This window comes from Rousettus aegyptiacus, unplaced genomic scaffold (genome assembly GCF_014176215.1).
Source record: "Rousettus aegyptiacus isolate mRouAeg1 unplaced genomic scaffold, mRouAeg1.p scaffold_m13_p_9, whole genome shotgun sequence".
In the NCBI taxonomy this organism is placed as follows: Eukaryota; Metazoa; Chordata; class Mammalia; order Chiroptera; family Pteropodidae; genus Rousettus; species Rousettus aegyptiacus.
Window position 1 is genome coordinate 37457253 of NW_023416312.1, and position 19994 is coordinate 37477246.

General features: G+C 49.1%; 1 protein-coding gene across 7 annotated transcripts; it reads left to right on the forward strand.

Moving 5' to 3' along the window:
* The first annotated feature begins 339 nt into the window (after positions 1 to 339).
* On the forward strand, positions 340 to 19072 carry AMER1 (APC membrane recruitment protein 1). Of its 7 annotated transcripts, none has more exons than XM_036226829.1 (3): positions 340 to 666; positions 6885 to 6999; positions 10966 to 19072. In XM_036226829.1, exon 3 carries the CDS (start codon positions 11065 to 11067, stop codon positions 14389 to 14391), a length of 3327 nt encoding a protein of 1108 aa, XP_036082722.1. In that variant the 5' UTR covers positions 340 to 666; positions 6885 to 6999; positions 10966 to 11064; the 3' UTR covers positions 14392 to 19072. The 7 variants fall into 7 exon arrangements, with proteins under 7 accessions (XP_036082722.1, XP_036082723.1, XP_036082727.1 ...); XM_036226830.1 differs by having other exon boundaries at positions 6890 to 6999; XM_036226834.1 differs by having other exon boundaries at positions 340 to 513.
* The last annotated feature ends 922 nt before the right edge of the window (positions 19073 to 19994 follow it).

Consider the following 19994-nt stretch of genomic DNA (forward strand, 5'->3'; position numbering starts at 1 on the left):
ATCGCGACCACGGAAATGGGAGCGCATGCAAAACCGAAACCGAGCTCCAGGGCTCCCGTGAGCCCCATTCGGGCAGGACAGGCCCCGCGAGCTCATAGTGTCGCCAAGCAGAGACCCGCCCGGCTTCGGGGCTGGAGTGGGAAGTCCCTAAGAGGGATTCTGCACCCTCTCCGCCCCCTGCCAACACCATGCTTGGGCTTATTTGCATTTAAAGGGAAACACACTGAAGAAAACAGTGGGCGGGTTGGGGTACGCCTTCCCACCTTGGCGATTGGGCCACACGCCTGCCAATCCGGGCGCGGACACCCCACCCTGTGGTTATGGAGTCCGCTGGGAGGGGGTATGGGGGAGCTTCCCAGAGCCCGGGGAAGGGGAGCCAGTGCAGTAGGTGACTAGAGCCGCGGTGGTGGCGGCAGGAGCAGCGGTGGCGGCGCTCTCAGCCACGGCAGCCGAGGCTCCAGCCTCGGCCAGGGCGGCGCAACAGACAATAACCGGGCTGGAAACCGGACCGGGGTGGGTAAGCATTGGGGGCAGCCAGGAGCCTCCGACAGCGGGGCAGTCCCGCGTGCTCTGCTCTGGATGCCTGGAGAGGGGCTCTAGAGCTAAGCCAGTCGGCGTCTGGGCCGCTCTCCACTCTCCTTTGGAACCCGCTTTGAGGACTATCTGGTGAGGGCCAGAGCACAGTCCCCCTGGGCGTGCGTCACCGAGGCTGGGGGGTGGGGAAAGAGGGCTGGCTGGCGGGCGAGCTAGCCTGGGCCATGCCTCCGGGCCCTCAGAGAGAAGGGGATGGGGTCTCCACGTGCTGCTGCGCGATCCCAGGAGGGGAGCCACCAGCCAGCACCCCCAGCGGTGCATTTGTAGGCCGGGAGCTCTGTAGCTTTGTTGTAGCACATTGGCTGGAACAGCTGTGTTACGCGGACGTGGCTCACCCCAGCGGCCAGGCGGCCGCCCCTCCCCTCCCCTTCTCATCTCCTGTCTCTCTCCTCGCAGACGAAGCCAACAGGCTGGCCTAGGTCCGACGAATATTGACTTTGGCGTGGATTGGGGTATCTACGCTGTCTACCCCCTCCCTGGGGAGCTCATTTGGGCCTGTGGGCTGCCCTCTTCCCTTCAGTACCGTGGTCATGAGGCCCCAACCAGCCGCGCCCCCTGCTCCTGGGCCTCTAGGAGCATCTGGAGCCTGCCCCTGGGGACAGGCAGACTGGCAAGGGAGTTCTCGCTGGACCTTGGATTAGAACAGCAGCTCAAGCTAGTCCTTGGGTTAGAGTTGCAAGGCCGCTTTGTCTCCCCCCTTGTCTCGCCTCCTCTCTCCTGGGAGGGCACTGGCCACATTTTTCTCTCCAGATGTCTGTTTAAAAATAGCTATAAGCATGGCGTTGGGAGGGGGTTTCTGTGCCAGAGGCCGAGAGAACAATTATTGTAGTAGGGAAAGCACCGGCTGAGTGCGAGAGAGGTAGAGAAGCAGCCAAACCCTACAACTTAGCAGTTACTTAAAATACCCAGCCTGCCAGCCTCTGTCATTGTCTGCTGCAGACACCTCTGACACTGGTGACTGTCCGACTTTGCCTAGGCTCCCCGGCCCTCAGGGGCTATGTCCGCCAGTCACGCCACAGTCCAGGCTTCCGGGCAGCAGCTGGACCGGCCCCGCAGAGCTGGCCTCCTTTGGACCAGGCTCTTCTTGGAGTGGGCCGCAGCGTCAAGGCGAGCCTTGTCACACACGAACACCTCCCTTTGCAGTTTTGCTTGCCTTTTGCCTGCGTGTGGGTATATGCAGGGTGGAGAGCACTGTACTGTTGGAATCCATGCCCCACCCCTGGGGATTCCAGCACAGCCTACTTCCCCAAGTGCGGCTCCCCTCATTCGGCCCCGCCCACTGCTCAGTCTCCGCATAGCCTTGTGCCTCTGGCAATGGACTCTAGGCCTTTCTGAGGAACAGGAGAGAGGGAGCGACCTAGGTGCTTGGCAAAGGTTCTTCTTGAACCTTTGACCAGCCTCTGAGGGTGGAGAACTCTTTGTGAGGAGACAATGAGACCCAGTAAATCCCTCACTTGGGAGGAAAGCTAGCTGGGGACCTTTGAGACACTAGCAAGTACTGCGGATATGGTACTACACTCACCTCCCACCATGACCACTGCCAACAGAAATCCCCTACTTGCAGCTGACCATCTCCAGCCCAGGGCTAGACCTGTCCTCTGCCCTGCCTCAGACTAACAACCACCTGACATATCTGTCCTATATAACTTCTCTCCCCACATCCAAACCCACTCACCCTACACTGTCCAAATTCTCTTTTCTCTCTGGCTCACCCTCTTAGTGCTGTTCCTGCCTGTCTCAAAACCCATGATGACCTTTTATTTTTCTTTCCTCAGAACTCCTCCTGGCTGCCTGAGTCCCTTGGGCACTTTTGGGATTAAATTATAATAGGAGGGAAACTATAATTAAGTTTCTATGCCTCTACTTTGTCTCGCTGATCTCACGGATGTCTGGGTTCTCTTAGAAACCCTCAGAGGGGTTAATGAAACCTGAAACTCAGCCATAACCCCTTCAAAGCCTAGAAATGCATAGTAGTTAAGGAATGCTCCAGGAGGACTTGCTGTCTTTGTAGAGCTTTTAAGAAAAATTTTACCTCTCCAATTCACACTTGTTCTAATCCATATGAAAATGATTAGAAAAATTACTCAAAGCTCAGGTATTTATAGAGTATGCCTCATAAGGATGGGGAAGGGAGATGGGTTGCAGCTATAAGAAAAAAAATAAATCATGATGTTTCCCTTCAACAACAAGCTCAGGATCTGGGCTGCCCAGACTTCAGACTACACATACCTTTGGTTGCTGATTCATGAGCCTAGAGACGATCCATGGAGAGAGATGGGAGATCTGCATATGCAAGGACTTCATCCTGGGAAGTTGCCAGAAAGTAGAGGAGTTTGGCTAGGCAAAGGGTAATGGTATACACAAAATTAATGGGTTGGGGAACCTGGCAGGCAGGCCGAATGAGATGACAAACTTTCCTGGTAGAGATTGTATGACTCTTAAGGTAGAGAGAAGGTTAGTGTCCAGTGGTGTGGGATCCCAAATGCCAGGCTGTGGAACAGAGGTCAGATCATGGGGCAAAGGGACATCAAAGAATGGGGAATTGGGAAGTTTTGGTATTTTGTGTATGTGTGTGTATACAAATATGCTAGAATAAATTGGAGTTTTAGAAAGGGTTTTAGAATGCAGCCTTAGAAGAGGATTAGAAGCATACCATAAGTCTGATAGGTAAGAGGCCACCTTTGGATCTAGAAGTAAAACTAGAGGGTAGGCTGTCTCTAGAAGGAAATTGTATGGTGTCAGTCTCCCTTTGGCTTTGTGGGGGTTGGGGACTGGGAAAAAGAGCCCGGAGCCCACATACCAATGTGGAAGCTAAGTGTCCCCTGGGCCTTCAAGGAGCTCCAGGTTGAAATTCTATGCTTACAGATGGGAATCCTGAGCCCTGGAAAGCAACAGGGACTTGCTTAAAGTCACACAGCATTTAGCAATAGAGGGATAGGCTGATGACTCCTGTGGAGTGGCTCTTTCCGCTTTATCCCACTGTCTCCAATGGCCTTCATTTGACACACATCTCATTAACCAACTCCTCATCTCACTTCACCTGTTCCTCAAGAGTGAAGAGGTGCTGGCTTAGCTTGGGAACCCCGTCGGGGAATCCCTCCTCCCCTTCCATGTCTCTTTTGCTTCTTGATCTTGGTCTGCAGCCTGTTGGGAGCTAAAAGTTTCGAAAGGAGGGGAGGAAGTTGGAAGATGTTGGCAGTTCAACGATTCTCTTCTAGTAGTGGAGGTTTTAATTTTTTTTCAAGTATTACATTTACACTCTCGGAAAGTATGGGAGGTGGCAGGATAGGCAGGAGGAGACCAGCTTTGCTCTGCTGGTCCAAGGAAATAAGGGAATGAACGGAATAGCAATAAACCTGGCAAGTCACTTCTTGCTTACAGAACCAAAGAGGAAGAACAAGCTTCCAGCCCCTTCACTAACAGGCAACTTGAGGCTAGAAGAGTGTATTGCCTATGCTATTCCATCAGTTCCCCTGCTTCAAATCCTGTCCAGACAGATAAACTAGGTGATAAAGGTAAAGCCCTTAGAGATGGCATTTCATAGCCCTCCTGTATCACTCATTCCTGCATTTCCCATGTCACTACCAGGAAGTTCTTTCTTAGAGATAATCTGAGCCTTTCATGCTATACTTAAGTTCTCTCTCTCTCTCTCTCTCTCTCTGCGTGTGTGTGTGTGTGTGTGTGTGTGTGTGTGTGTGTGTGTGTGTAGGGGATGGAGTTGAGAGCAGCTGGCCACTATTGCTCTTCACAATAGTGGCTTAACAATCCACTGGAGATTTCATGGGCATTAAAACATCTCTTCCACTCCCAACTTCTATTCTCTGAATTGAATAATCGCAGAGCTTTTCATCTTCTCTTCTTGGTCTTAATTTTCAAACTTGTGCTTGTGTAAATATATCTCTTATAAAGCAGGCAGGGAAAGCAGAACTACTGCAGAGATACAGGTACCAGCTGACTAAGGGTACATTACTCCCCCACACCTCCTCTTTTAGAATTAGGGGATAATATGGACAATGGAGAAAATGGCTTGAAGGTCTTAGGGGAATCAGAGGCAGGCATGCTGGTGCTGTAGGGGCATTTGTGACCCTTTTTGATCTGCGTTTCTTCTTGCAGAATTTTCATTGCTTTCATCTCCTGCAGGTTTTTTTTTTCCTCCTCCTTGGCTTCCAAGCAGATAATAACCCCTCTTCTCCAGCCCACATTCCTTAATTCTTGTTAGGGGCTGCAGCTTTTCTCAGGGGATAGAAGGCTGGGCCAGGCCAGTTGTGGTATCCCTCCCCTATGGACAAATAGGAAATATTCTCAGGCCAGGCCTCGTAAAGAGCAAAATGTTGGGCAGGGGAGTGGGGTGCAGAACACCTCTGTCCTATAGTGGTGGACTGGGCTCAACCAGCCAGGGATCCGGGCATCCCAGAGAAGCCTAGGATCCCCTCAAAATCACATTCTCACCATGCCTCTTGACTTAGCAGCCACTAGAAATGTGATCACAAAATCACCCTTGCTCCAGCTTCTCACTAAATGTGAATCAAGCGAACCCTCAGGTCCAATCTTCCATTTCTAGGTGGAGAAACTGAGGCCCGGAACAGGGAAGGGATTTGCCCAAGTTTACACAAGAGTACAAAGCTCCTAGACCCCAATTCAATGCTTCTTCATTTAAGCACACTGATCCTTATCCCCTCCCACACCTCAATTTCTTTAGCTGGACTCTTACATAGGTTATGGTTTGTATATGGGAGTGGATACATAGGAAAATCAAGGGTCTCCATTGTTTACTTGGCCTAGCTTCTCCTCTGCAGGCTTCCTTCTGCTGCCTCATTACATCTGTTTCCCCGGGGTTAACTATTCTCTTGTTCTTCATCTGAACTGGGGTTGAGGGTGAGGGGTAGAGTGGCACCTGTCTCCAATCTCACCCTTGCTGTGTTAGTACTGACATAGCAGAAGCCTTACTGTGTAGGCACGACATCCATCTCAGATACATCCTCTCTAAGGAGGTTTGGGAGCGTGCAAGGGAAGTAGCAAGTAGGTGGCCCTAAGAGCCCCTGTTTTTCCAGGTGAGCTGGGCAGGGAACCTCAGCAGCCTTAGGAGAAAACGGGCACCAAGAAGACTTACCAGGAAAGCTCATTTTGAGGGGAGACGTAGTGTGTCTGGATGACCACATCTCCCAGAGTGGAGAAACACTTGTGTATTGGGGACTGGGGCAATGGGCAGAGGACTGAGGCTAGGAAACCTGGAGAGGGCATGAAGGGCAAGTCTTGAAGGTAAGACGAAGGAGTTTGGCTCCAATCCTGTAGGCAATGCGGGATAATTTGGTAAGTGGAGGAGTGATGCACTGAAATCAAAGTTGTAAGAAAATGAATCTGGCAAGGATATGCAGGATGGAGGAGATGACAGGGAGAGGCAGGGGCAGGACTTTAGCTTTGCAGCATGGAGGGACCAGAGGGATCTCAGCCAGAATGAATTACCCAATGCTGAATAATGTTAACGTCCCAGTTGAGAGGCTAGTAGTTGGAGAGTAGGAGCAGAGGCGAGAAGGCCCAGTGGGGGTCTGTGCTGCATCTAGAGTTGGTGGAATGTCCTCTTGAGAGTGCCCTTCCACAGAAAGACTGAAAACTAGAGGAGGGGTGGTTGCGGAGGTAGTTTTGATGGAGCTCTGCCAGCAGCCTCTACAGCTCTACCAAGGGGTACCAAGCCAGGCAGCCCTTCTTTCAGGTCCTGAATGGATGGTTTTGAGATTGGACCTTGGCTGTGGGCATTAGAAATGGGTAATTCACATTCCAGATCATATCGTAGGTCATTTCCTTTAAACAATAGCTCATATTTTGCATCTTTGTCCTCTGTTGGCAGGTTTCTATTAGAACCTTTTGTTGGCTGCTCAAACTTATCTCCCAAGAAAAAGCAGAATAGAGGAACATGTTCCACTGTTTGGGAATGGTAGTGGTGGGTTGGGGGGCGTTCCTGATGAGAGCAGCCAGTCTGTATTGGCAGCCCTTAGATTCTGAAGTCAGCAGGCTTTCTGGAATGTGCAGGGGGTGCCAAAACAGAGGCAGCCAGTGAGGACTGGAAATGCTGCAGAGAAAGCTCACCTGGGTTGGGACAGAGGTGAGATGGGAGGGGGAGAGGATAACTATGTGGGAGGAGAACCTTCACAGTCCTTGCTTTGTCTTCCTCTTTTGATTGGGGGACAGCACAGTGTAGCAGATTGGCATGGTATTGAAACTCAAGAAGCCTGTGAGCCTATGTGGCTCTGTCACTGTCTGGATGTGTGACCTTAGGTAAATCTTTTCCCAAGTCTAGGCAGTTTCTGCTTCCGTGACAAGAAGTTACCATCCCCCACCAGACCTGATTAATGGATTTCTGGGAAGGGTAAATGGCACATGAGATAGTGTGGAGCTTTTTATAAATGGGTAAGTATCTGAGTTGGGTGAAGAATATCTGTTGATTTGCATTTCCTTTGATGTTGCTATTTTCAGCTGAGTTTGAATTGTTGACCTTTCTGGCCTGGGCTACAGAACTGGCTAGTTGAAATTCCCAGATAATCCAGGGCTATTAGGCAATACTTGACTGGAGGCAAGATTTTGGGTCCTTGAATATCAAAGTTTGGGTAAAAGAGCAACTAAAGTCTTTTGTGAGATAACTACACAGTCACCCTCATTTATCATTTGGGAAACTGAGGTCCAAAGAAGCTCGGCTACTTATCCTTAGAGCCCTGTGGAGCACTCTATTCAACCCTGACTGAGATAGTTTTGCTGCTAGAAATTGTCCAATTATAGTTTGAATAAAATATTTTAAAAATTAGTTGCTATGTTTGTGAGCCTTTGCTACATAACACATTGTATATGGTACTTTATATACCTTAGTTTTGTTCCTTATAATAGATTTAAGAGGTAGGCATCTCAATAGTTTCATTTTCCAGTTGAGTAAACTGAAAGAACTTGCTGATTTCCCCCAAGTGGGCAGAACTGGTTACAGTGCAAAACTGGCTGACTCGCTAGCGGGGGGGACGCTCCCTATCCTGATCATTTCTTCCTTAGTGCACCCCCCATACACAATGGCAAGGTGGGTGCAGAATGGGCTTGCCCCAAGTAAAACTGTGTGGAGGAGTTCTGAGGAACCATGACTTGTTGAGACCATGCCTCTGGAGTTACTGCATAAATCCATACACTTCTTCCCTGAACTCAGCCTTCTTTAAGTTGGCTGAGCTGGTCCCAGGAAGCTGGACTGGAACATGTAAAGATAAGGCTGCAGCTGCTTCCTCCTCACCAAGAAGGGACCATGAGGCAGATTTATGGCTGGTCTCCTGTCTGTGTTTTGTGAGGAGGGGGGACGGAAGAAGCTGTACACTCACGTCTAGGCTTCCATCCGTCTTGGAGTGGACTGAGTGTGGCCCTGGGAGCAAAGATGGCCACAGCCCACACCCTGCCATCAAAGTAGCAGCTGCAGCAAGCCCCTGCCAGGGACCACAGAGTGGCCTTAGAGCATTCCCTTACCCACCAGTCCACCTGTAAATTAGCCATACAGGTTGAGAAACCCAAGGGTTACAGGGCCTTACATTTGGCAGGACCACTTTCTTTGCAGGAACTAGAATAGGAGCCAGTCCCAGCCTGGGGGAGCTGAAAAATCTGTCCCTTGCTGTCCCCTTTGCCTTCTGCCCCACCTCACTCTCCTGGCCAGTGAACTCTGTCCCTAAATAAAGGCAGCATAGCCCACTGGGGAAGGACAGCACTGGGACCTGGGGTGGTTATCAAGGAATGTGGAAAAGGGACCTGGGCCAGAGGTGGCTACGTGGGGCTAGTGAGGGGGAAAGCAGACAGAGACACTGTGAGTGGCTATGGAGTAGGGTACATTGCCCTAGGGGGAACTAGGTAAGGAGGCAGAAGATGACCGCAATCCCCTTTAGGAGGAAGGCCTGAAGCTGCGGGTAGAGAATCTCAGTTCCAGGACACAATCCTGCCTAGTTTACCCACTCCTACCACATCTGCAGAGGGCTTTTAAAACTGCCCTAATGAGAGGACTTTGTTTAAATCCACTCACGTCTTTAAAATTCCCATACCTGGCTCTTCCTCAGTGTGGTCCAAGGCAGCAGGTCCCTCAGGCTCATAACAAGGTATGAAGAATGTTTACCCTCCACTCAACTTAAGCAATAATGGGGGGCTCTTTTTTTAAGACCAGCATCATGCTGTGCTTTCAGGTTGTGACATATAGGACTCTTCCCGTTAGCCTAGAAGCTCCCCAAAAGTAATTGCTAGGGGTTTCCCCTTCATGACCTGCCTTGCAACACTGAGCTCAATGTCTATCACTTACCAAATGTTAGTAGAGATTTGTTTCATGAATTCCACAGAAGGGAATATAGTTTCACAGACAGCACTACTACTGCTCCGTTTTCCCCATACCCAACACCATAATGACAACACTGTAAGTAATTTTAGGGCCGAGTTTAAAAATAACTGTGTTTTGGAAAGCGGGGAATTCAAATACATTATAGGGCTCCTATTCTCATCAGACCACAAGGCAGAGGACCCTGAGTGGTTGTACAATTGTATATTTGTTAAGGGGTGAATGGTACTGACTCTTATGGGACTATCAGTTTCAGGTCTGAGCTGGAACAATGTCATGTGGAAATATATCACATGGGAAAAAACAAAAACAAAAACAAACCTAACCTGAGCAAATGGCAATATATATTTCTACAGAGAAGGGATCAGATGAGTTTTATTTTCTCTTTTATTCACTAGATAACCAGCCACTATCTTGCCCCAAGTTTGATATTCATTTCTGCAGGGTGCTCCTCATGGAAGCCTGGGTCACACTGATAATTGAAATATTAAGCCAAGCAAGGCTTAAGGCAGAAAATTAATGTTTGCAAGACAGGATCAAGGGCTCTAGGAGGGTTCTTCTAATGAGGTCAGAAGCTAGAGTATAGCTGCCAGTCTCTCTTCAACCCCAGTGTTGGTCTGTAATCTCCTACTGGAAGTGAATGTGTATCTGATTTCCTTGACAACTAATCACAGGGCTGATGTGCTGGCCAGCTGCTCTGGGACAACGGTGGTGCTTTTGCCCCTCTTTCTGGCTCCCCACAGCTGTTCCCTTCCTTATTTTAGCCCCCTGTCTGCTGATGGCTACTCTACAGAGAAGGAACACAGTGGAGAAGGACTTTCCAAGGAGGAGTCATTGGGTTTTAGCAGGCTGGTCACTGATCCAGCTGTCGACCAGCTGTAGTCACTGGAATGAATACATCAGACCTGGAAGTGTGACATGTGTTGTAGCTAAGGGCGAATAATAGCTAGCCTTTCCTTTTATTCCATCTCTGTGGAATTTGGATGTTTGAAGTATTGTGAGCCTAGACTGGAAGGGTGTGCCTTGTATCAGGTTTATTATTTACATAGATGTTGAGAGCCTAACTCCTAGGCCAGGAACATGAATCTTATGGAATTGTGCCTTCAAGGAGTTCCCTTTCTAGATGGGGAGCTAATAGGAGCCAAAAAAAATTGCGGGGGCGGGGGGAGTGGAGAAGAAACAGTCTGTCTCATGGTTCTGAAGTGGAACTTGGGGGTTCTAGTTACTAAGGACCACATTAAAATCTCTTCCCAGCAGGACAGCCAATAGAGAGTCTGACCTATACTTATCCCTCATATAACTACTATGAGGGAGGTATTGCTAGGCCTCTTGGACTATAAGGATAGTGAACCCCAGAGAGTGCCTTGCTCCAAGGCCACCATGCACTCTTAGCAGATCCTGGATAGCAGCTCTGGAATATGGATCTGTGAGGCAGGTCCTCAAACATGGTCTTGCAGGTCATTTAGGGAGCCTGTGGGCATGAAATGAAACATCAGGTCTACTTCTCTTTCTAGCCCCAGGAAAAATGTCAGTGAGAGCCCAGGCTAAGGTGAAATTGAGGTCTGAACCCCACAGAGCTCAGTAAGGACTCAATGAGCTGTCTTGCCAGATGCTCTTCAAAATTCAGTCATTAGAGCTGACCTATGACCTCTGTCCTGCTTTTTCTGCCTCTTCCTACCCTACCCCTTTAACAATCTCTCCTGTAGCCAATAACACCTCTGGGTCTTTCTCATATCTGCAGTTTCCTGTGTTCAGTGCTTCCCTGAGCTTAAGGTGGCCTGAAGGGAGTGGACCCAGCATGGAGGTAGGGCCGATGGCTGCCTATTGCTCAGTGTAGGGTTTCACTGCCTTGGAGCCCAGAGGAGGCTGGCCTAGCAAGCCAAGCATATGGATTGCATTATGGTTTTCCCCACATTTTCTCTTTCTCTCTGTTTCCACTCAAGCCTGAAACCGCAGACACCTGTGAAAACAAACCCTGCCTGGATGCTTGCTCACAAGTACTGTCTCTCTGTCTTTATCTCTCTCATCTCTTCCAGACCCAATAATGATGCTTCCTGACTGATGATGTTATAACAGTACCTGGAAGCCAGAAGGCTGCATTTTCAGCTGAACATAACTGAGTTGTTCCCATCACCATGGAGACCCAAAAGGATGAAGTTGCTCAGGTTAAAGGATATGCAGCCTCTGTGGACACCCAGGACCAAGGGACAGAGAAAGGAGCCAAGAACAAAGAAGCTGAGACAATGGAAGGGCCAGAATTAGAGCCACCCTCATCTGGCCCAAGTAGGCTGAAGAAAACTGCGATGAAATTATTTGGTGGCAAGAAAGGTATCTGTACTCTGCCTAGTTTCTTTGGAGGGAGACGGAGCAAAGGTTCTGGGAAAGGCAGCTCCAAGAAGGGCCTTAGCAAGAGCAAGACCCATGATGGCCTGAGTGAAGCATCCCGTAGCCGTGAAGACATTGTCAGTGAAGGACCTAGCTTCTCTTCACCTTTGCCTGAGTCACCCTGCCAACTGCCCAATTCCCAGAGTGCCCATGGAGCTTTGGAGACAGGCTTCAGAAGCAAGGCATCTGTGGCTATAGCCACAGAGAAAGCTGGGGCTGAGAAGGCACTCTCTGTGCCCAAGCCAAAAAAAGGCCTGAAAGGTTTTTTCAGCAGTATCCGCCGTTACCGAAAGTTTAAAATCTCTGGGGCTGAGCAAAGTAAGCTAGGGGCCAAGGGGCCCAAAGGGGCCAGAGCCAGGCCTGAGCATGTGAACTCAGCCCATCTGTCTCATGCCGAGGAAACCCTCCAAGCCCCAAGAAAAGAAAAGGCCAAGGCCCAAGATGCCTCTAGACCTAAAGTTTCTTCACCACCACAGTCTTCTCCAGCAGCCACAAAGGAGACAGCCTACAGAGATTCAGAAAAAACCATGGAGGTCTATGCCTCAACACTCCTGCAGCTCAAGCCTGTCCCTGAAGCCAGTGGCCTAGAGGAGCCCCACAGCCCAGAAACAGCGGAGAAGGTGGTGGTAGGAGAGGTAAATCCACCCAATGGCCCCGTGGTGGACCAGCTGAGCCTCCTGTTTGGGGACGTAACATCTTTGAAAAGTTTTGACTCACTGACAGGTTGCGGTGACATCATAGCAGAGCAAGACATGGACAGTATGACAGACAGCATGGCCTCTGGAGGCCAGAGGGCCAACCGAGATGGGACCAAGAGAAGTTCCTGCCTGGTGACCTATCAAGGAGGTGGGGAGGAGATGGCCTTGCCAGATGATGATGATGAGGAAGAAGAGGAGGAAGAGGAGGTAGAATTAGAGGAGGAAGGAGAAGAAGTCAAGGCAGAAGAAGATGATGACTTAGAATATCTATGGGCAAGTGCTCAGATGTACCCAAGACCCAATTTGAATCTCGGCTACCATACCACCACATCCCCAGGCCACCACAGCTACATGCTCTTTGACCCAGTTCAGTCTTATCCTGGCCTAGCTCCTGGGGACCTTTTGACTCCTCAGAGTGACCAGCAAGAGTCTGCCCCTAATAGTGATGAGGGTTATTATGACTCTACCACACCTGGATTTGAGGATGATTCAGGTGAGGCCCTGGGGCTTGTCCACAGGGATTGTCTACCCCGAGACAGCTATAGTGGAGATGCCCTTTATGAATTCTATGAGCCAGATGACAGTCTTGAGAACTCCCCACCTGGGGATGACTGCCTTTATGACCTCCATGGTCGCAGCTCTGAGATATTTGACCCCTTCTTGAACTTTGAGCCCTTTTCTTCCTCTCGGCCACCTGGAGCAATGGAGACAGAAGAAGAACGGCTAGTGACCATTCAGAAGCAGTTGTTATATTGGGAGCTTCGGCGGGAGCAGCTCGAAGCCCAAGAGGCCAGGGAGGCACGTGCCCGAGAGACTCACACCCAGAAAGTCCACGTCAGAGAGGCTCGAGCCCAAGAGTCCTGTGTCAGGGAAGGCTGTGCCCAAGAAGCCCGTGCTCGAGAGGCCCAAGTCCGAGAGGTCCAGGGACGTCAAGAAAAGCCCATCATAGAGTATCAGATGAGGCCCTTAGGGCCATCAGTAATGGGCCTGGTGGCAGGGGCATCAGGGGCTTCTCAGACTTCCCACCGCGGAACCACCTCAGCTTTCCCTGCCACTTCGAGCAGTGAGCCAGACTGGAGGGACTTCCGTCCTCTGGAGAAACGTTTTGAGGGGTCCTGCTCTAAGAAGGATCAAAGTACCTGCCTGATGCAGCTATTCCAGAGTGATGCTATGTTTGAGCCAGACATGCAAGAAGCAAACTTTGGAGGATCTCCCAGGAGGGCCTACCCTACTTATTCACCCCCTGAAGAGCCAGAGGAAGAGGAGGTTGAGAAGGAAGGGAATGTCACTGTGAGTTTCTCGCAAGCCCTCGTTGAGTTCACCAGCAATGGGAACCTCTTCAGTATGTCCTGCAGCACTGACTCTGACTCATCCTTCACTCAAAACCTCCCTGAGCTTCCCCCGATGGTGACCTTTGACATCGCTGATGTGGAACGGGATGGAGAAGGCAAATGTGAAGAGAATCCTGAATTCCACAATGATGAGGACCTTGCAGCCTCCTTGGAAGCTTTTGAGCTGGGCTACTACCAGAAACATGCCTACAACTACCGCAGCCGATTCTACCAAGGCCTTCCCTGGGGTGTGAGCAGTCTCCCTCGATACTTAGGACTGCCTGGCATGCACCATCGACCTCCACCTGCCACCATGGCCCTCAACAGAAGGAGCCGCTCCCTTGACACTGCAGAGACCTTGGAGCTGGAACTCTCTAATTCTCACCTGGCCCAGGGCTACATGGAGTCTGATGAGCTTCAAGTTCGGCAGGAAGATTCAGATGAAGAAGAGGAGGAAGAATGGGGCCGAGACAGTCCTTTGTCCCTCTATACTGAACCTCCAGGGGCCTATGACTGGCCTGCCTGGGCTCCCTGTCCTCTCCCAGTGGGGCCAGGCCCTGCCTGGATAAATACCAGGCAGTCGAATGGTTCTTTAAGCCAGTCTCCATATGGGCAGGCAGCCTGTTGTATACCTCCTGTGGCTATGTCAGTATTGCTATCAGTACCAGGGCCAGAGCCAAGGGCACCCAGGGAATCTGAGCCTCAACTAGCTCGGCCTTCACACTTACCACTGCCCATGGGCCCTTGTTATAACCTCCAACCACAGGCCTCCCAGAGTGTGAGGGCTAGGCCTCGAGATATACTGCTCTCTGTTGACGAACCCAGTTCCTCCAGTTCTGGAGGTTTCAGCAACAGTCCTATGCCCCAGGCCAAGCCTGTGGGCATCACCCATGGCATCCGTCAGCTGCCTAGCGTCCGGTCTGAGTCCCTACAGTCTCAGCACTATGGGGCTTCTAGCCTTGACCTATCAAAGGAGAGGGCTGGGCAAGATGCCCCTCTCCCCACCAGCTATTCCTCCACTGCCATGAATGGAAACCTAGCTGAGTAGTCATCTTCAATTCTGGAGTAGGGGCATGGGGCCTAAGCATGTGAATGGGAATCAGGGGTTGGTCAGAAGGGTTGGGGGGTGGGTATTGCTGTTTAACTTGAAAATACTTTTGGCCAAGGAAGGCTCCTATGAGTTTTCACCTTTGTTTTCCCACTTTCTTCTTCTGCCATCTGTGGCCACATTCAGCTCAAGTACATCTGCCCTAGGAGGTAGCTGCTGTGCTGCTGCTACTGCTGCTGTGCTCCAGTTTTTGCTTTTGGGGTTTCTTCTTGTGACCCATGCAAGGTTTGGGATGCTGTAATTTTGTGCCTATTCCAGTTGCAGAGTTAGTGATTATGTGTGTGTGTGTGTGTGTGTGTGTGTACACGCACACACACACACATATAGCATGCATCATTGACACAGGCTGAACTCTTAGTGCCCCCTGCCACCTCCTCCCCAACCCAGTGAATGATGAACCACTGATAAACAGCCAGGTCTGCAGCTGCCTCCCACGTGGGGACAGGGACCTTGTTTGCTGTTAGCAATGTAAAATTATGGTACAGGTCCTCCCACCCCTACTCCCTTTGGTCTTAGCATAGCTGCCGCCATTACATAAAATGACTATAATATATTCATCTTAGCTAGCTGTCTTAGAGAGGATCAAGTAGCATGTGTCTCACTGCCTATTGCTGTGGACTCTGTCATGATAACTGGATGGGGGCTTTTTAATCTGGCCTGCCATAGCTTGGGTTGAAGACAAAAATGCTGATACCCTTAATAGAGTGATCAAATTTATCCAACTGCAGACAGAAGACCAAATAGGGTTCTATCATAGACACTGCCACACTGCTGTAAGTCTTGAGCTCTGGAATGATAGGATTTTTTTCCTTCTTCCTCTTTTAAGCTTGTGACTTCCTGAGTTGCAGATATCTTTGAATTTTGATTCTTTTTTCCTCTGAATGAAAATTTCATAATCTCATTGCAAAGAATACATTCTTTTAATTGAGGTACAAGAAGAGAAGTGGCCTAAATTAGGTTTCACTGTAGGTGTTGGGATTTTTCCAGATTGCAGGGAAAGGATAGAAAAAGGTCTATTTGTCCCAGCCAGGAGGACAGAGGATTTCAAACTTTGCAGAGCTTGAGGCAGCCCAGCTTCTTAGAATGGAAAATTGCCCCCCCCAAAAAAAATTCCTTATGCCTTTCCCAGTCCTTCATTTAGATGCTGTAAAGAGTAACTCTCCAAAGAGGCAGAATACCCAAAGCATGTAAGCTGCTGTTTTAGATTCTCTAAAGAGTTTTCCACTTCCAATTAGATAAGTCTTTAGCATGATCAAAGGACTAGACTTCTTGAGAGGAAAGACTGTGACCTGCCCGCACTCTGCCAAGCGTGAAGACTGATTTGTATGGCAGTTACAGCCCTTTATGGAATGAATGGCACCCTCCTTTCTCCTGCATCCACTCAGTTTTCTAGTTAAACTTGCTTGGAAAAACTGGTGAGGAAAAATTGCTGTCAGGAAAGCATCGCAACAAGCTAATTTTACCAGGCTCAACCTCTCATTAATCACTAATACAAGTGTTCCTTTTAAATTTCTTTATTGGAAATAGCATATGGAACATTTTTTACCTGGATGTATTGACCCAAATTATAATACTTGCCCACCCTGTTCTTGCCCCTACTCCCACCCATTTCCTGGCTTGTTAAGAGAAGAGGGCTCTTACCATTACTGAGATATGATAATTTGGCTTAGGAATAGCTACTGTTGACCCCCTGAGTCACAAAGGTGACTTTGTGGGCAAACTACCCCTTGGCCAGGAGATACATTTGTGCTGGTCTTTGCCACCATTTATCAGAGTGGGGGTGGCCCAGTACTGCTCCCCCAAAAATCAAGCTTGGCTAGTAGAAGCTACATCACTGGAAGCCCCACGTAAGTTTGCATGGCACCAATGCCACTGCTTAAGGGACCCGGACCAGCTTTCCAGATGACTGTCAGCATTGTGAAGAGATGTGTCAGTAATGGAGCTGGAAAATAAAATAGGGTGAGGAAGGCCCTCCTCATACCAGGAGAGAAGTGGCCAAATTCCAACCTTTGGTCCTCTCATCAAAGCTGTCCCTGGGAGGGTGGGGCTAAATGTGGCCTGGCTTTTTGGCAGGAATTAAACACTCACCAAATGCCTTTACAACAAGGGAAAACCCACCATTTGCCTCCTCTGTCTCTGATTGTCCCTTAGGGCAGCTCCAGCTCCTGTCTAGATGTGGACTGTGGCCACAGCAGGTAGTAGAGCCATCGCCAGCCTCCAGAGCCCACTAGGCCACTAACCTTTCTGAGAAGAGAAAAAGTAGGTGATCAGCCTTTGGCCAAGGGCTGAGAGTTGCCCTTAGTGACAAGAGGGCAGCAAGAGGTGCTACCTCTGAAGGGAGCAGTCATAGCCCTGACATACTTTGCTGGGGTTTGGAAAGTTGCATTCCACAGGGTAGAGACTAGGACTCAGCAGCAGCTTATGGTTTGGACTACATTACTGCCTGCAAGTCTTTTCACTGTCCTGACTAGCCCAGGGCAAGATCCTCACTAACAGAAATGGGGCAGTCGGGGTGCATGGCTGCAAAAGCAGACTCCTCTAGCAGTTCATGGCCAAATTCCAGCTGCAGCCTAGAAGAGGAAGGAAGACCTGCCTGGGGACATGTGGTGATGGCAGTGCAGTGTGACACTGAGAGAGCCAGCCAAACTCCAGGCTTCTTCCCAAACATAGGCCAGTGCCTGCTTGTCTGGTGCCAAATATGCCCCAGACTACTAAAAGTGCTGATGTCAAGTCCACACTTCCTAGGCTGTGACCATTTGAACATCATATCTTGGGGTAATGCTTTTAGATGTTACTTCAAGGGAAGATATGACTTGAGAAGAGGTGGCTACCCTTATCTACCCAGCAGGCTTATCTAGTGCCAGACAGCTCTAACCCTGAGAATTACAAGATGAGGCTGGTCCTTAGGCAATCAGTGACTGGGGATATAAAAGGCTACCTAGGAGGCCTCTCCCAGGGGCACCAGCATCTCAGTGCTTTAGCACCTTCAAGGAAGCCTTGCCTTAGGGCCTTCTTTGCCCATCTGAACTCAGCTTGGGCACCAGTTCCTGAACCTCATGGGCCAAAGGCTTTCATCAACACTAGTCTCCCTCCCTCCTTTGTGCTGTACTAAGGAGAGAAGTAGCTTCCCATACCCAGATGATTTTCCCTTAGCCTGCTGCCAGTGGCTTTCTCATTCTTCCCATCCTACCTGCCTTTGGCCCCTGGGGCCCTATTGCTAGAGGGAGGCATGGGGGGTTAGCAGGGAGACTTCAAGTTTACCCATGTATATGTTGCACCCAAGTTGTTTTATATATATATATATATATATATATATATATATATATATATATATATCAATTATCTATTTTTGTATTGTTTGATTTTATATTCATGGAAAATGATGTTTATCGATTGTTCTTTTCTGATATATTTTATTTTTAAGCGGTGCTGTTTACAGTTTTAAGCAAAACAAAGGTGACACAAAAATTGTTGCTGCTTGTGCAGAGGGCTGGCATCTCAACTGCCTAGGGCCCTCACTCTTGCTCCTCTCCCAACCCCTGATGTATTGCACTGTCCATCCCCTCCCTCCATGATAGGGACAGCAAAAGATGCCCAGGTACTTACAAATTCCAGGTGACTCAGGCATGTGGAACCTGGTAGACAGTGTGTTGTTTTATAGCTTTATTTTATTTCTTGGATTCTGTACTTTCCCTGTTTGTAGACCTTCTGGGAATACTTGTGTGTTTGTCTTTCTCTTTTTTCCCCTTATGTTTTGTGCTTTTGTTTTGAAACCAGAGTGCCCATGTTTTGGTGTTTGTCACATTGAATTTCTCCAAAGGAGCATTTTGGGGATGGAGACATTCTTTACCCAGTGGGGAGGGCAGAGAGTTTCAACTAAGCTTTGTCTTCCCAAGAAGATGGGGTAAAACAGATGCCAGTAATGCTTGAACCATCAGGAATTAGCCATCTCATTGAGGAAATTCTGGGAGGTCAGTTGACTGGGAAATTCACCCAGAAGAGACGTTGGGTAACTCCTTGATCCCTCTTGCTTCTTTGAGGGAAATCTCTTCCTTTACCACCATTTCCCCTCCCCTGCCTTGCTTTAGTTCACACATGGATGGTACTCTGGGGAACAGTGACTGTCAGGGTGATGGCTTGATCCCCACTTTTTCATCCTGTAGTCACCCCAAAGAAAGAAGATCTACATAGCATGTATATGTATAAGGGTTGGGCTTACCGGGAGGCAGGGCTTTAATTATTCTTGTTACTATTGGTGCTTATTTTTCCTGCTGTATATGGGGGTGGGGGTGGGGGGCAGAAACCAGGAATGTATATTTAGGTCATGTTAAATAAAATGGCTGGGGGATAGAGGAAAGAAATCGGGAATTGCAGTACATCCCCATCCCAGGCGTAAGAATTCTTTCTCTCCTACTATGGAAAGGGGAGCATGACCCCTGATGTGCTCTAGCTTCCACTTCTCTATTCCTGAGACATCAAAAAATTGCCTGGATTGTGACCTTTCCAATCCTAGTTATCACTCACATCTGGATATCTTGATGCACTTCTTGTTTGTAACGATGTATATGTCTTTTGCTGAATGCCAATAAACTGGGTTCAAAATGGACCCCCAGTCACTAAAGTGCATGTTTGTGGTTTGTTCCACAGCAGTATCACTCTGACCCATAGTTTCTGGGTTTGATCTTGAAGAGAAATGGAGAAAGGAAGTAGTTAGAGGATACCCCCAGAAGGGGAAACAGAAGTCAAAGCCAAAACTGAAAGTAGAGGAAACTTCAGTTCTTCATCCAAGCCATGCCCTGCATCTAAGTATGATACTCTATTGGTAAACTCTCCATCACACTTTCCATACTCTAATACCTACTAAGGGCTGGCTAGCACTTCTAAAATTAGCTTCAGTCCATCCAAATGTGCTGGACTCCCCACGAGCTAGGAGGTAGAGGTGTGGACCTCCTAGTGATGGCTCCATCAAAAAGATGTGTCTAATAGTGGGACTCTCAGGCCAAGCTACAGGAATGACATCCTTCACCCAGGCTTAGGGACAGAGATGAGATGCTGGTCAGGCAGGTGCCTGCCACACCTATTCAATCATGGGCTGAATGGGAAGTATGCAGCTTCTGCCCAATATTGTAGGGCATGCTATCTGGTAGGCACCAGAGATTTATCATAGCAATAACCCAGTCCCCTTAGGGTCACATCCTGATTTCCCAGCCTGTCCTAACCTAGGCAGGAATCACTTGCTGTTTTCTATTACCCACACAGAGGACTACCTGTGCCATCAACCAGGAGAAGGCGATTGTGCTAATGGCTGTGATTTCTTTATTTCAAACTCTGACCTTTCACTCCTGACAAGCAAGGGTGACCTATACCTGCTGGTGCGCTTCATTTAGTGTTACCCAATTGCCATGTCCAAGCAAGAAAGCCTGAAATGATAACTGCTTGAAAGTGTTGTAGACAGTAATGCCACAAACATAATTGGGGAACTCCCTGGGGCCCCTTCCCAGATTCACAAAAAAGCTTGGTGTCCCCCAGGACCACATGTGTCA

Coding starts and splice junctions, on each gene's coding strand:
- AMER1 (XM_036226829.1), top strand. CDS start 11,065: ATGGAGACCCAAAAGGATGAAGTTGCTCAGGTTAAAGGATATGCAGCC.